Here is a 16,543-nt window from a genome sequence, read left to right as displayed (position 1 = left end):
TATGAAGAAAAAAAATCAGACAGAGACAGTGCTGAAAACAGAATCAGCTGAGTCCAGTCGTCACATGTTAGACATTCTTTCATTCCTTCATTCTGCTGTTCACGTTTCCATAGCCTCTTAAAAATGACCTGGCAGGATGATAAGGTGTTACACTGCCCAGCAGGAAAACTCCCACAGCAACAAAAATACTCAAACCTGAACCAAACTCTAATATACAGCTGCTCAGGAGCAACAAGAACACACCAGGCTGCTTTCAATATTAACACCTGTGCTTCAAAATGACATATCCATGCAGACAGCATGTGCTACTCATTCTTATTGAAGCGGTTCCTCGTGTAAAGGTTAATCACTACATGTGATTACAGCTTTTACCCTAACTAAATCTGTTTTCTTACAATGACATTTTTCCATTTTTAAGATTTTACTAAAGACCTAATAAAAGGAAATTACATAAGATTTCCCTGACTTTCCATGACCAGCTGGAGAGACTCCCAAACTGCTCTTTGTTCCAGCTTTGTCAGTGATGTCAGAATGTACCAAATTCCTCCCGTCCCTGTCTGGAATATATCTCTTCTAGACTCTGTGTTATTCCTGAGATTCCATGAGCCCAGTGAAGTTGACAGATTATATAAATGTTACTGAACTGTCTTCTCCTCACATTTCTCTCTTTTGTTGACCAAATTCAAATTCTTTGAATTCCTTTGCATGTGTTGCCACTTCTGATGGACTCTATAGAGCCTTGTGTCTCAGTGTGTGTGTGTGGGAAGACTGGGAATCTGACTGTAGCATGAGAAAATGCCATACCCACACAGACACCTTCATTATACTGACAGTCCCTGGACCCTCTGATAGGAATAAGTGCATCATAGTGAAACTTACCCATGCCTTTATGACTTACTCACTAGAAGACTGTTTATGTCTGTGAATAAGACATTTTTAAATTCTCTTCACATCACTCAAATAAAAACCAGGGGCCAGTTCCACAAAGATACATGTATGTCAGACTGGTCTGTAGTGTTGGTTCAGTCTTCATGTTGCTCATTGATCAGTCTAATGTTAGTCAGACTGTTTCACACAAATACAGACTGACTCATTTTAAAAACAAAAATATTAGACACCTTACCTCCAGGCTAACTCAGGTCTAAGACCAATGTTACCATGGTAACAGTCAATGACACCTGCGCTGACCAGTAGCACCCAACAACAGCGTACAGGAAAACATGGCATTGTTAACATTGTAACATTGTTATGGAGAGATCAAAGGGAAGGGAAAGGGTTTTTAGACCAAATCAGATTTTTCTTTTTATTATTTCACTCTTCATTCATTCTGCTGAATTCTTCCAAAAGACAAACATGTGGAGTAAACAGAGCAGAGCGGTATGAATGCGGTTCCTTGGTCGTTTTTTTTTTTTATTTTGAAAAAAGTTTCAATTTACCCAGAATTCATTGTACCACGCTCCGTCTCAAGATTGTCAAGAACTAAACTGCTTTGTGCAACAGATGAATTCAGACTCAGTCTATCGGAAGTCTGACTGTTTGTTTTATCTAAGACACAGTCACAGTCTGTCTCTTTGAAAATGGCCCCAGGTAATGTGCATTGATTTAAATCAGCATGTCAAAGCTGTACGTGCAGAAAATAACTGATGAACTGTCATTAATAACTCTTAATCTTAGCCAACACATCAACAACATCACACAGAAACGCAGAGATGCTGTGTTTTGGTGTTTTTTAAAGCATTATTTAAAAGAGGAACAAATGTAACACCAGAGTCCATTTCATGTGACATCTGATATTACCTCACTATAAGCTTTCACGTGAATGCTCCGCACTCCCTCCCCCTCCATCCAAGCACTGCCATTAAGAAACTGTCCGTTAAAGGGTGCCAGCTTGTCTGGGCTCGGGAAGCTGCAGCCTCTGAAGAGAACACACACAGACACAGCTGAAAAACCGACACGTTCACAAAACCTACAGCATGACTGATTCAAACTAACACTCAAATGAATTCATCGAACATTATTACTAGAGTTCGGCTGATGTGCTCCACACGATCATAAAGTCAAATATATTTTGTGTTTTACACTGAATTGTGGTGGAAAAGTAAAACCCATATCAGTGAAGGTCTTTGGACTGAGTTAACAGGTTGAAGGAGCCCATGGAGGTTCTCCACCACTCATAGCAATATGGAGCTATGTGTTTACAATGGGTCAGTTTCGTCTGTGTTGTATGTATATGAGGATGTAGGTGCAGACATGCAATGTAACACACAGTTATGTAGCCGCCAGTTTCATGTTATTCCACTGATGGTGGCAATAATACACAGCAATGTGACAGACAGTGAAGAAAAATAATGTAAGCATTAAATATGGATGCAAACAGGGAAGACTGTGAGCCAGTAAACACTTTGAGGTTAGTATTAGGGTAACATTGAGTAGTAGGTTTTGAGAATAAAAACATAATAGAAAAAAAAAGAGAAAAATAATTGGTCTTAATTCTACGAGAAAAAAAAAGTCATAATATTATGATTATTCTTTCATCTTGGATTTGTCTTGTTCTTATACATTTTTTTTTACCCCAAACTCATCTCAGTCTTTGGTCTTTTCTTAATTTTGGATAACCACATATCACAAACCACAAATCATAATATTCAAAGAAAAAAAGTCATAATATTACGAGAATTAAGTCGTAATTTTACAAGACCAGAGTCTCTGTTTATTGTTAAGTAAATCATATGACCACAAAGAGACACAAGTGCCATGGCTGTGCTGTTTGTAGCTGTTTTATGTGTCTTTCAGTTTGGCTGTCTTGCTCCCATGTAAGAAGAGAAGAAAACACAATCATCCAACAAACAAAACAGTTGAGTTTATCTGAACTTTTCCACTAAAGCGATGCAGCGTTATCTGCTAAGGTGCTGCATCAGTAAATCAACTACATGCAAGCACATACCAGCTAAAACGCTTGGTAATTTGAGGAAAGTAATCAGTTCCAGATGTGTCTCTTGGTAGCATTAGCTCATCTAGCCCTGTCCGTCAATCACATGGCTCTCATCTTGCATGTTCCAAACATATTTTTCCTTTCTAGGGGAGGGGCTTGTGACAGCAGGAAGAGGTGGAGTTAGGTGACCTCTCCTGTTGCTGGGTGAAGTTTTATCATTTATACCTACAATTACAATGTGAGCCAGACCTCTACACCTTTGCTTCGTCCATTTTGACAGCATTATGTTCTATGTGTTTACGGCTGCATTTACATTGATTTTTGAGATCCACATAATATATCTATATACAGATTGCATGTTAATGTAACCCCTTATTTCTTGGTCGATAGTGTTTTCCAGTCTCTCTGGACTGTTGGTGACAAGCAGGCTATAATTCTCTTTTAGCTGTCTTCTATAATCACCACCAACACGGCAGGACAGTTGACTGAACTTTATTCTGCTCTCTTAGCAGGACATGTGCATCCAATAGACTGTCACGTTCACACCTGTTCCCCTGCAAACAATGGCAGGGGGGAATAATATTGCACCACTTAAACAAAACAAATGAATATGGCTTATTATTAAAATATTCCAAATGTGTACAATAATTAAGGTTACACTTATATCAGGTGGAAATGTGGTCTATGTCAGACATCAGCATTTTGTTCACCTACTGTATGTAGAATGAATCATTATTTCCTTGGTGGTGATTGGATGCTTTTCTTTTGCTGCTACACTTTCATTTACTCTGATAATGAGCCAAGTGTATTTTTGTGCAGATTTCTAAGAAGTAAAGCATTAATAAAGTTGTCGTTTTGTCTTTAATCACCTGTGTTGGTTCCCTCCGTTCCTCCCTGGCTCCAAATTAGCGTCTTTGTCCTCAGTCTGGATGCTGTTATCAGCCACATGTGGTCCACGCACCTCCTCAGCAGGCCCTGTAGCTACACACATCCTCCAGATACTGCTCTCCTATGACAACACACACACACACACACACACACACACACACACAGGCGCACACACACACACACAGGAAACTTCTATACAATGCAGACCCCATGGCGGTGTTCTTTAAAGAAGTATTTCTTTTATGCCAGTAACTGTGGTAGAATTTACTGAAAAGTATGAAATGACTGAATCACTGTTAAACTTGCTTTTGTAATAACTCATAAGGGTCAGTGTGACATTTGAAGCCAGATTGTTGTGACCGTTGTGAGACTGTAGTGTCTCTGTGTTTGAGATGATTATTGTAAACTTCTAACTGGAATTTATAATTCAGAGAAGTGTCAACATGGCTTTATTTACCTTCATAAACCATTGTTGCTTTAAAGGATTTAGTCTCAAAATAAAAGCCAATGATACTGTTTCTGTCTAGAAGGTGATCAAGAGTGATTTATATTCGACCTGGCATGAATTAGCCCCAGAGGAAAACACTGCTCCATTAAATTACTGTTGAGTTCAGCTTCAGTGAGGCTTGTTTATCGCCCTGGGCTTTAGTCCATGAAGTGGTACACAACATCCAGCTGTAGAGTGTTCACTATGATTGGCACGCAGTCTGTGTTGTCCATGGTTAATGTATTTATAGTAGCATAGAATAGACTGGCTTTTCCTCGTAACTTCTGACTTAGCACATAACTCTAGGCATGAGTCGCTGGTTACTATAACACATGATCGTATCAGGCAGTGTGGCTGCAGGGATCATGCTGTTGGTTGGTCCATCTCTTTAGTCCAGACATTTGTCTTTCCCTCCTGATGAATTGTGATATCTTTGGTGATCTCCTGACTTTTCATCTAGTACCATCATTGTGTCATATTTGACATTCCCATCAGCCTCATTTGCACTTGTTGTGTTGTGTGCCAATTATAAAATGTTAGTAAGAATGACAGTAAATACTTGTTATAAAAAAAAGCCTTACTACTTTAATAAAGTCCATTACTATCTATAGACTGAATAACCAAATGTATATAATGTCTTTTACAATGCACTGTATGTCCAATCAGCTGATGTGTAATGTGTAGTGCTGCTTCACATCTCTTCAGTATGTGTCCCTATTAAAAGCAACAGAAAACACTATTACTATGACATTGTCCCAAGGCTCCTGTGCAGTGCATTATCTTTTGATAATCACACATGCAAGAGTGAATAATAACACTTTGAACGTGGCCAAATGCCAGGAGACAAGAAATGCTTCTTTATTCAGATACTTTGATCAATATACTCTTTAGCTGTGTAACTTTGTTCTTTCGCACTATTGTTGTCAACTTTGGAATAAATGTTTCTTTACAACAAGTTTAGATGATGTAAGGTATAACAGGTGAAAGCAGTTGTCTTCCAGCTCTAGGTTAGAATGCAGATGAGTGATGGTTATCTGAAAACAACACACACTGCCTCCAACTAATGAAAATCTATTATTTACCTGAAAGTTTGAAAGTTGTGTGGAATTAGAAAGAAGTAAGCATGAGTGATTTGAGGCTACATGTCCATTGTGAACAATGTTTCAGGAGTGCAATGCTACATTGATGGACTACTCTTTTAAAGTTATAATCTGTAACTTTTCCACATTAAAATGTCTAAAAACATCTAGACCTGTGTTCTATATGTTGTTGAGTTGTGTTCTTACATTATCACAAATGATTCCATCAATTGTCAAACCAGAGAAATCTGTGATTTTAATCATTGTAACGTTTCATTGGTTGCCTGTCAGTGACATCATATCCTCTATGATCATGTGTCAGTGAGTTTGTCTGACAGAAGTCTGACTTTTATCTAGTTTTAAGCCACATACACTTTTGACACCTTGGTGGTTTTCAGCTCTATATTTGAAGCAGATGAAGGATTTTAGTCGTCGGACGTCTGGATCTGAAGTTATCAGAGAAACAAGCTGAGGAAATGTTAGACAGCTCAGCTCCCAGCTGCTGGAGACGTCCTGTCCTGTGTCACTGAAGAGCGTCGCTGAATCTCTGCTTTTTAAAGGTAAACTGCTTTCTGGGTGTTTCTACTGGTTTTAATCCCCTGGTGTGTTTGTTATGGAGAGGAGGACACCTCTGTGGATAATTCAGCTGCTGGTAAAAACCTGCTGAACGTCTGCTTCATAAGTTATCAGAGAAACAATCAGAACAAAGGTTAGCATCAATCTCAGCTCCAGCTCTTCCCTGAGTCTCTGTCCTCCGTACAGCGTCGCTCAAACACTGACTTTAAATGTCGAACTGCTTCATTCAGTGTTTTTAATGGTTAGAATCATCAGGTCGGTTTGATTTCCTGAACCACTGACACTGAAGGAATCCAAACTGGGAGGAGCTTATGGTAATGGTGGTAAAGACAATAACTCCCACAATGCTAGGCTAGTTCATGATGTCACCCAATGCTATCTTTTGTTATTGTTTTGATTGAGAGACCCATAGAGACAGAAGATACAGACTGTGTGTTTAATGGAAACATTCGAACATTAGTATGAGCTCAGTACTGACCACAGATACAGAAATCAGAAAACCACTAGACTACACAGTATCAGTGACCATGAGCAGAGACAATGACTTTAAACTCGACACTATCTAAACTCCACGGTATCTATCACTCGTTTATATAAGATGCGTGATAAATGACAGACCGTCTATCCTTATTTGACTCTGGGGGAATGTTCCATGAGGCGAACTGTAGAAACAGCACAGCTCAACAAACCCTGTCTTTGTCTGAATGTTTAACATTCAGGCCAGCCACAGCTCTCTGTCCACCAACACACCAACGGAGGGCATGTGATTATCATTACATTTAGACAAGATTCATTCCCCACAGAGTACATAACACAGAACTAGCACGTTGGGATAAACAACAAACACTGATTTCTACATATGAATATACAGGATTCAGCCACAACATTAAAACAGGTAACCGGTTTAATGTTGGAGCTGATTGGTGTATATTTGACACAGTCAAGCCATGAAGCCATGGAAAATATCTCAAACTACAGAACAGGTTTAAAATCACATTAACTACTGACCACTGATATCAGACACTGAACAGCCACAACATTATAACCAGTGACCTTTTTTGGTTTGAGTTAGTTGCTGGGTAAGTAATGACTGTGGCAGTTTAGAAATGTATGTTAAACATCAGATGTTTCAGTCAGTCAGTCATTTGACAGACGGCTATAGGAACCACGTGTGGTGAAACATGTTATTATCATCAAACTGACTCTAAACTATCTACTGTGTAATGCATGGAAACACGATTGTAACAGTGCAGTGACTTGGAACTGTGAGTCATTATGAGACTGTCCTCAGCAGAAAATATCAGCATTAGCTGTTGTTTACATACAGTCACTTTTGCTGAACAGCGGCCTCTTTGGCCACTTCACTCTCTTAAATCAGTGGCATTTTTTAAGTGATCGGTATCGGCTTTACTGAGCGTGAACCTAAGACCGATCCTTTTTCTTTTTCGCATCAGCTTTCACACAGGTGTTGTAAACAGAGAGCGCAATTTGTGGCAACACTCGGCGAATCTGTCTGCAGTGTGGAAATATCTTAAAATGGAAAGTGAAAGCAACAGCCACACATAATGTCTGCAGTGCCAGCATTTCGTGAGGTGGTAGTAACCGAGCTGCGTTCAGTACTACGGCACCTAAAATATAAACACTGAATGGAATACAGTGAGTGGTGGAGAACACAGGTTTTCACTGACTTTTGAAGCTTTTGAAACCGTGGTACAGCCTCCCCTCTCCACACTACATGTCAGACACTGCCGTATCAGAGCTTTACAGCAAGGTTCATGACCGCTTTTGGCTTTACCACAGACAATTGCCCCTTGTCATTGCTTAGCCACGCTGCACTGGAGCAACTCCACTTTTGATTTAAAAATAACCAAAAAAATCATGAAGTGAATGCATTGCAGAGCTATTCAATTGTCAAGCATATTGGATTGATTTGAATAACTTTAATGTATTTGAAGTTTGCCCTGTGTGAAGAATCAGATCGGGAGTATTAAATGACTGGGATCTGGATCAGTGGTAAATAAAACTTGACTGGGACATCCCTAGTAGGAACTGAAATGTAAATTCTGAATGTCACACTGGAGCGACGGTGGCTCAGGAGTTAGAGCAGTTCATTCACCGGGAACCGTGAACGTCTGTAAAACAGACCAGCCCGTCCAACAGTTTCAGTCTGGACTAAAGTGATGACTGACAAACCAACCACCATGGCTATAGGTTTAATAATAACTATCAACAATCAAACAGACTATATATCTTGCTGATTTAAAGGAGATTCGAGATGAGAGAGTTTAGAACTGATTTAAAATATGCTTAGATTAACTTTACATGTAAATGATAGCTCTAATGCCAACTCCTGCAGTCTTACCTTGATGCTGAAGGATCTCCTTATACTTCTTTTAGTCTCCCTGAGTGTGTTGGTCTGATGCAGCTGATCATCTGCTTTACTGCCTCCTCTTTTCTCCAGGGCTGATTGCTGGGTTGTCCTGTGGTGTCCATTCTCTGTATCTTCGTACCCTGTGTGAACCCCAGTAGCCACGTCTGCCCTCCAGCTCGGAGCCCACGTCCTGCACTCATCTGACACTTCCCCAGCATGCCTCTCTTCTACACAGTCATCATTCGTCTTAGAGTGACACAGGATCAGGGACCTGGACAGGGTCAGTTAAAGTCAGAAAGTCAGTTTCAGGTATTCAGTAACATAAATGGCAATCCTGCGAGACCGCATCAGAACAGAAAAATGAAATAAAAAAATACTCAAACTATTATTTCTAGTCGCCATGAGGCAAAACTCAATCAATAAAGGTTTACATCAGCCTATAAAGACGGCTACACGCCAATAAAATGGTAAGTAACCTAACTTTATGCATCTTGAGCTTTCTGTACAGCTCTCGGTGTAAGCCTCTGACTGCTGTTGGTACCTGGAGAGCATGGCCAGCTTCTTGGAGCGGTGGTTGTGGCTGCCGCTTGAGTTGTTTATGCTGCTTTTCCCCTGGTCCCTGTGTCTTCTCTCCATCCTCCTAGCAGCCGCTGTGCTGGCTTTCCTCCTCTGGTGGGAGTATCTCTGAGGCATGGCCGTCAGTGTGTGTGTATATGTGTGTGCCTGGAGCTCACTCCTCCCAGCCGGCCCGAAGCCTAATGGAGAGGGACGCTCTGGAGAGCAATTAGAAAATTCAGTTAGGACAGTCTGACTGCATCCGTGTGTGTAAGTGTTCTGAGAAACTGCTGAGGCAATTGTGGAGGCTAACTGAAATAAAAGCGCTTTTCTTTCCCAGCTTTGAAAAAAAATGACAGCGTTTTTCTCAGTCCTCATGACTGCAATTTAATCAGACTGCTGTTGAGACACACACACACACACACACACAATGGCATGCCAAATCTGAAATCACTAAAGGACATGGACACAAACGCAGCAGCTGATGAGGTAATAGAGGCTCACTCTTAGCTCAATTCATATTTTAAGGTTTACATAATCTATAGTATGTGAGAAGAGATAATGGTGTTCGCCATGGAGCCATTAATGGGCTGGAGTGAATGGTGGTCTGTACACATCAACGCTTCACACTCCAGAGAGCACTATAGAACGACCCCTCAAATGCATTATACATGCTAGTGTAGATGGCCTCTCACATTTGCGATGAACTCTTAGTAAACAATGTGCAGAGGCTATAAAGCCTCTGGTCTGACATCATTATCTTGCTATCATCTCACCCAGCCACCTCACAATCACAAGGTTTGAGCACGTCTCCAGATGTGTGTGATGTTGATGCTTAGAATGCACAAGGCTTTCGCACTTTTCTTGGTTGGAATCATTTCACATTGACTGAACATTAATGACGTGGGTCGACCTTTGTGGCTGCTGAAGGTTTAGTTTTTGGGGATTAGGCAAAATAGGCCTCTCAAAAAAGGGTGAACCATTGCACAGGTGGGGATCAGTAGGACATGTTATTTTGTTCTTTTGAGATAGTCACTGTATCAGATTACATCATCATAGAGTCATCTATTCTTGTCCTGACTTGGCTGAGAAGCATACCAGACTATATGTTGGACCCCAGTCAATCAAAGATGATTTACATTTATAAGGGAGCTTGAGAGTTTCCACCGAGGAGGCAGGGTAGATAAAAGGCCCAACTTCCTGTGTTATATATCATCCAAACTATGTCAACTGTTCCCAGTCCCAGTCATGATATACTTTCCCTAACCCATAGGCCATAGTCAGCTGTACTAAAAAGGTTGAGAACACCAGGGCTCATATTCACAAAGTAGTTCCTAACTAGCACGTAGTCTAGAGGACTCTTAACTCACTAAGACCAAATCACAAAGAATCTTAAAGAGCTGCTGTCATTCCATGTCACAGTGTTCTGGAAACCTTACACGATGCTGAATTACTTAAAAGATACGACTCAATCATGAGGGAATAATGATCGTTGTGGAGTTTGTGAGGGGTTTTGCAATAACATCTCCAACTGAAACAATACGATCAGTGCGGAACGTAAGGGTTTGGAAACGCTGCGTTACTTGGCAACAGAAAAAATACAACTATGCAATTCTGACAACTTGGAGATCACTCCGCCTTCTGTAAGGCGATCTATTCACCAAACAATAAATGTCTCTGTAGACCCACATCATAGAACAATTCATACGATTTCCTTTAGATGTTCAACACCTCCAGAGAAGTAAAGCAGCTTCATGGTCGGTCTACCTGCTGTGATCGGTGCCAGAGATGGAAGCATGTTAAAATGATTGAACCATCACAAGAGGAGGAGGGGTTTGTAAACAGGAAAACAAGATCACACCATCAACACACAGGTTGTGTTGATGCTGCCTGTACAGCTGTAGACATTGTTGCACAGTGTCCAGGATCTAAACACGAGTCGCTGATCTTAATGGACAGATTTTTTTTATTATTACTGCAGTAATAGGAGTAATAGGAGTAAGTAGTAAAGGTAAAAGTTGTTTTCAGCAGCTTTGTGAAGAGGATGTAGGAGAAAACTTTAAGTTAGAAATTTAGTGTGACTTAGGAGAACTCTTAGTGGTAAGATAAAATGCTTTATCCTGGTCTAGACGTTTGCAGTAATAGCGTAGATGTTGCTCTGGATGAAAGATAATTCTGTCTGCTATAATGCAAATTTTGCACCCAGTTCAGTAGAAGGAAACACTGAGCTTGTGGTGAATGAATATGTAATATGCACGTAGCTTGTACCAAGACTGAACAGGCTTTTGCTGCTATGTTACAGAGATGTGGTAGCCCATATGCTGACAAATACCCCTCTGTGCTCTGAATATTACAGCATGCAGGTGAAATATAACAGACTTGTTCAAACATTGACCACAAGGCAGAAAGTCAGCTCTCAGTTTTATCTACATGTCAGCCAGTAGCCGTTGGTGCTCTTGGCCATGTAATCTACAGAGGGATCCTCCAGAAAATTAATCAAACTAAAAGGACTAAAAGTTTATTTAAACTTAAAAATGTAAATTCAACATCAATGCTTATTCCTGTTTTTCATACATGTAATAAAATATTTGACTTGGTTGTCATATTGTACTTTTCTGCTCAATAATTAAACTGTACTGCTGCTGTGACAGTTAAAGCAATATAAATATGCAACTGCATATAAAAAGTGACTCAATCCATGGATGTATTATAGCATCCGGATACTGGACTCGAGGATGGTGTTCACTTTAATCAAAATACACTTCACATCTCAACAGAAAAAGTCCATCTTGGCTTCACTTGGAAGTGTCCTGTCAACAGTTTTACAGACATCTGTTATAATGGAGTTTTATGGGAAAAATGCTTTTTGCTTGTTTTTTATTGTTTTGATTGAGAGAGTCCTGGCGGCATTCATTAAAGATATTAAATAATATAAATTTTCCTACACTGGGGCTCCCTCCTGGAGCCAAACCTGGGAGGGGGTTTCACTAGTGAGCGTTTGGTGGCCGGACCTGACCCAGCCCAAAAAACTTACATGGAGCCACCATCCTTTGGGCCTGCAAAGGATATTGGGATTGGCTGCAATGCAAGCTGGATGGCAGGTAAGGGAACCCCGAACGTGCTGATCCCTGGCTTTGTAGACTATATTGATATAGAATACGACCTTTCCGGTGGGGAAGGAGTCGGAGTTGGGGAGGAGGTGGAGCAGTAGCAACTTTGGACTCACCTCCACACACAGCAGGAGCTCTGGGACCAAACTCCCGGAGAGGGGCTGGAATCTCTCCTTTTCTGGAGTTGTAATTAAAGGATGGTTCATTCCAAGTGTACCTGGTACAGAACACCCTAGGTCTAAGATTGATGATCGACTTTGTGGTCTTATCATCCGCAACTGTATATCTTGGACACTTAGGTATAAAGAGCAGCAGAGAAGCTTCCAGTTACCTTAAAAGAAGTTCTGTCAAACCATCAGATGACTCAGAAAGGGAAACCAGGGCTTGGTCCAAGCTGTGTTCAGTATGGTAGAAGCACTGCCAACTCTGACTGAGGATCTAGTTGGGCGGTGGAATGAGTAAGTAACTCCTGAACCCAACCACAATGCCCTCTGAGGAGGAGACAGAGTTTGTAGAATATATCTCTGGCAGAGGTGATGAAGTCAAAACACTCCCCAGCGGCAAGACATCAGGTGCTGATCAGATTTGCTTTGAGATGCTGAAGTCTCTGGACATTGTTCTGCTATCTTGTCATAAAAAGTATTTAAAAAGGGGGAGCAGAGGGTGTGGTTTAATTATCAGGGTATCACACTGCAAAGACCACGTTGAGAAGCATAAGCACAAACTTAATTTTCATGGACAGCATCTCAAGCTGCAGTGTGGGGAGAGGAGTGTGTTTAATTTGGGGACCTCAGAATTGCCTCTCTGCTTTTTGCAGTTGATGTGGTTTTGTTGACTTCATCAGACTGTGACCCCCCAGCATGCACTGACATGGTTTACAGCTAAGTGTGAAAAGGCTGGGATGAGAGTCAGTACCTCCAAGTCTGAGGCCGAGGGTTGTCTGCCAGAAAAATGGTTGATTGTTCCCTTTGGGTTGTGAGCCAGTTGCTGCCTCAAGTGAAGGAGTCTAAGTATCTCAGGTCTTGCTCATGAGTGAGCTCATTTATCAGTCGGGCCTTGTTCCAGTCCTCACCCATGGTCTTAAGCTTTGGTAGTGACTGGAAAAATTATATCCCAAATACAAACATATCTCAAGGCACTTTCCAAATAGAGCATGTCTAGACCTTCTCTTTATAATATTATTTACAGAGGCCCAACAATTCCCACCAAGAGCAGCACTGGGCGACAGTGACAAAGAAAGATTTTGTTTTTAAGAGGCAGAAACCTGGAGCAGAACCAGACTCAGGGTGGGGGGTCACCTGCCTCGGCTGGTTGGGTTGGGTTGGAGAGAAAGAGCGAGAGAGAGAGAGCGAGAGATGGCACAGAGGAAAAGACGTGCAATGATAGCAATATTAATAATAGTGATAGCAGCGGCAGTAACAGCACTAGTAATGTAATGCCAACTGTAGTGCTCCTACTGATAAAATGCCAGTTAATAGCATTAATAATTATCATTATTAGCTACAGTAAATTTTAGCAGGTTTAGCAGCAGGTGCTAAACAGGATCATGGGGCAGTAGGTGGTTTGCAGTTGCAGATCCAGGTTCTACAGCTGCAGAGAGTAACAGGGAGGAGAGAGAGAAGGAGAAGGGAGAGAGAGAGGCAGAAAGCCTGGGCACTTCATGTGCTTGACGGAGAAAACAAAAAAAAGTTTTGTGGGTTGGGCTGAACCTGGTAGATATCCATGATCAGATATCCAGAGGGAGCTAAGAGTAGAGCCACTATTCGAAAGGAGCCAGTTGAGATGGTTCCATCATCTGATCATGATGCTTCCTGGGCACCTTGCATTGGATTGAAGACCCTGGGGTTGATCCAGAACACACTGGAGGGATTATATATCTCATCTCCCCTAAGAATGCCCTAGGATTTGACTACCTTGCTTAATCTGCTTCCACCACGACATGATTCCAGATAAGCAGCAGAAAACGGAGGGATGGATGAAAGTTTGCCCACCCTGAATTAAGCTGCGCATGCGCCCTCTATTGAACGACCACAACTGACCTCAACCACGAAGAAAGGAAATTAAGAAAATCAAATTAAAATGACACTAAAATGATGCTAAATGAAATAAAAATGGGGTAAACAGACATCTGAATAACCAAATAAATAAATACATCAGTAATAACCCCCAGGTTCAAGGGACTGAGCATGGAAGAAAGACTTGCCTTTCTGGTGAATCGGTGGCTGTGATCCTGGAAGTGTGTTAGTAATTATGAAGCATTAGTCTGCTGTTTTGTTGGCCAGATAGACAGGAAACAGAGACATGGATCTCTATGCTGGAGGCCTCTAAGCCCCATAGTCTCCATCTCCCTCTCTCCTCTGTTTCATAGACTGATACGCTATCCAGCTGGATGTATGCCAGCACAGTGGGAACATTTACAGTGGTAGGATGGAAATCAATCCTACCTACTGTCTCTAAACCAATGATTCAGACATATGAGAATATGTGAATATACATTCAAATGTCCAATTAGATAAAACCAGGTCAGACCTGCAGCAGTTCTATGTCTGTTCTCAGTTCTAATCTTTGAATTCGGTGAAAAACTCTGGAGCTGCAGGTGAGTTCTGCAGATCTAACACAAATGTTATTTCTGAATTTGAGCAGCCATCTGGCAGAACTTGCACACTACTAAAAATACATCAAAATTTAGGGAGTACATCTACTGAGATAATGTACTTCAGTATGTTACAAGTCTTCCAAACTACAGAATATGTTCTATTTACTATTTCCACACCACTATATTTCAGCACATTAATATGGTCATTTATCATAAATAAATACATAAGATCAGGTGGAACTGTCGTTGGTTAATATGTGTATTTAAAGCCTATAGATTCATAAAAACCACTTGCTTCAGAGCCTTGAAGATGCTGACTACCTCCTGTGATGTTAGCAGAAGTACAGAGTGAGTCCAACTTTCCTCTGACACACACTGCTCTATTGATGTAATGGCACACAGCAGTAACACTGTTTAGTATGAAGACATGGAGGAAGAGGAAAAGTTGGGGGGAGGAGGAGAAAAGACCGTAGCGTGGGTCATGAAGTGTGTGTTTAGGATAGAAGCTGAATTAACAGTGTGTATACATGTTTGCATATGTATATATATATATATCTATATCTATATATATATATATATGTGTGTGTGTGTGTGTGTGTGTGTGTGTGTGTGTGTGAGAATGTGTAGCTACATGCCCTCAGAGAAACCATACTTGTTGCCTGTAGCATTAGCGAGGCAGGAGCACCAGCCTGACAGAACCTGATTAAGAGAAAGCAGAGGGTGGAGTTGCTACACGGCCGAAACAACGTGTGTGTTGTTTGGAGTTTTCTCTGGGGATTTTTCCAGTCTGTGCGACGGAGCGGGACCTATAACAACCGAGAGAGCCACCTGGAAGGAAAACCTCTCAGTCACGCTGCAAATGAGTAATTCACCACTTTGACAATGTGTACACATCGTAGAGATTATTATAGAGATTTTTTTTTTTTGGCTTGACGGATCTTGAATTCTTGTTATGCAAACGATCTCACACTCTCAAGCGAGGTTCCACTGGTCCGGCCTCTGTTGTGTCAGTGTGGAATGACAACAGTGTGCTGTCAGTAACCATAAGCTTGGCTGTGGGAAGCGTGGAGAGGAATCCATGTCCATCCTGTGCTTGCCTCGCTGGGCTATTTGTGCTCTAAAAGGTCGCCTTGGAATGGACCTACACAGTCTTATGTAATTTGTGTATTCTCCTTCAGAAGCAACATTTTTTCTCTTACTTTCCTGTCATACAATCTTTATAGTCATACATGTCAAGTTGGACTCCAGTCTGAGAGACATGTGGTTCAGATAACTATGGACTTGCACTAATAAAACATCCCTGTTAAAGACCCTTCAGCATTGTTAGTGGTAGTGGAATTCCGACTTACCGTAGTCAATCATGTTGCCTCTCAGTCAGTATTCACAGCTTCTAACAAAGGTGCAAACAGGGGATCCAAAGGATGGATTCACTCCAGACGGGCAGGCAGAAGTCCAGACAGAGCATCAGGTCAAAAACTATCACTCAGAGCAAGGAGTCCTTGCTCTGAGTGATTCATCTGGGGTAATGTGCCTGTACCTCTTCTCCGCCTCCATCCTCCTCCTCCCTCCTTTTCCTCCCCCTCTGTCTGGGAGAACACAACACTGTGTCTCAGTAAGGCACAGCTCCCCCAAAATCACTGCCCCTTTCCTGTGAGCCAGCTCCAGAGTGGAAAACACACCACAGTTTGCTGTGCCTGACCTCACACCTACTTTGCATCACACACTGGTTTTAGTCTTTTATAAGGCTCAGGGAGTGTGTGTGTGTGTTTGTGTTTGTGTGTTGTGTGTGTGTGTGTGTGTGTGTGTGTGTGTGTGTTTGTGTGTGCGTGTGTGCGTGTGTGTGGGTACAAACTGTATGCTGCATGAATAGATTCTCTGTGGGCCACTCCAGTTAACACATAAACACACACCCCTCATTTGAGTATACGTGTGTGTATGACTCTAGTTTT

The 16,543-nt window shown here is 41.4% G+C and overlaps 1 protein-coding gene across 2 annotated transcripts in view; it reads right to left on the bottom strand.

The window, feature by feature from the left end:
- il16 (interleukin 16) overlaps nucleotides 1-16,107 on the bottom strand; it is a 44,009-nt gene extending 27,902 nt beyond the window's left edge. For both annotated transcript variants that reach the window (XM_056370727.1, XM_056370795.1), the window contains exons 1-5: nucleotides 15,944-16,107; nucleotides 8,875-9,106; nucleotides 8,325-8,604; nucleotides 3,802-3,941; nucleotides 1,798-1,915 (exon numbers count right to left, since the gene is read on the bottom strand). In XM_056370727.1, the coding sequence (XP_056226702.1) occupies nucleotides 1,798-1,915; nucleotides 3,802-3,941; nucleotides 8,325-8,604; nucleotides 8,875-9,106; nucleotides 15,944-15,956 (783 nt within the window). In that variant the 5' untranslated portion in view covers nucleotides 15,957-16,107. The remainder of the gene's footprint in view (nucleotides 1-1,797; nucleotides 1,916-3,801; nucleotides 3,942-8,324; nucleotides 8,605-8,874; nucleotides 9,107-15,943) is intronic.
- Between the last annotated feature and the right edge of the window lie 436 nt (nucleotides 16,108-16,543).

The sequence above is a fragment of the Seriola aureovittata genome, chromosome 1 (assembly GCF_021018895.1).
Source record: "Seriola aureovittata isolate HTS-2021-v1 ecotype China chromosome 1, ASM2101889v1, whole genome shotgun sequence".
Lineage (NCBI taxonomy): Eukaryota > Metazoa > Chordata > Actinopteri > Carangiformes > Carangidae > Seriola > Seriola aureovittata.
Note: the sequence above shows the minus strand (reverse complement) of the source record. Positions and strands in the feature narration are given on the sequence as shown.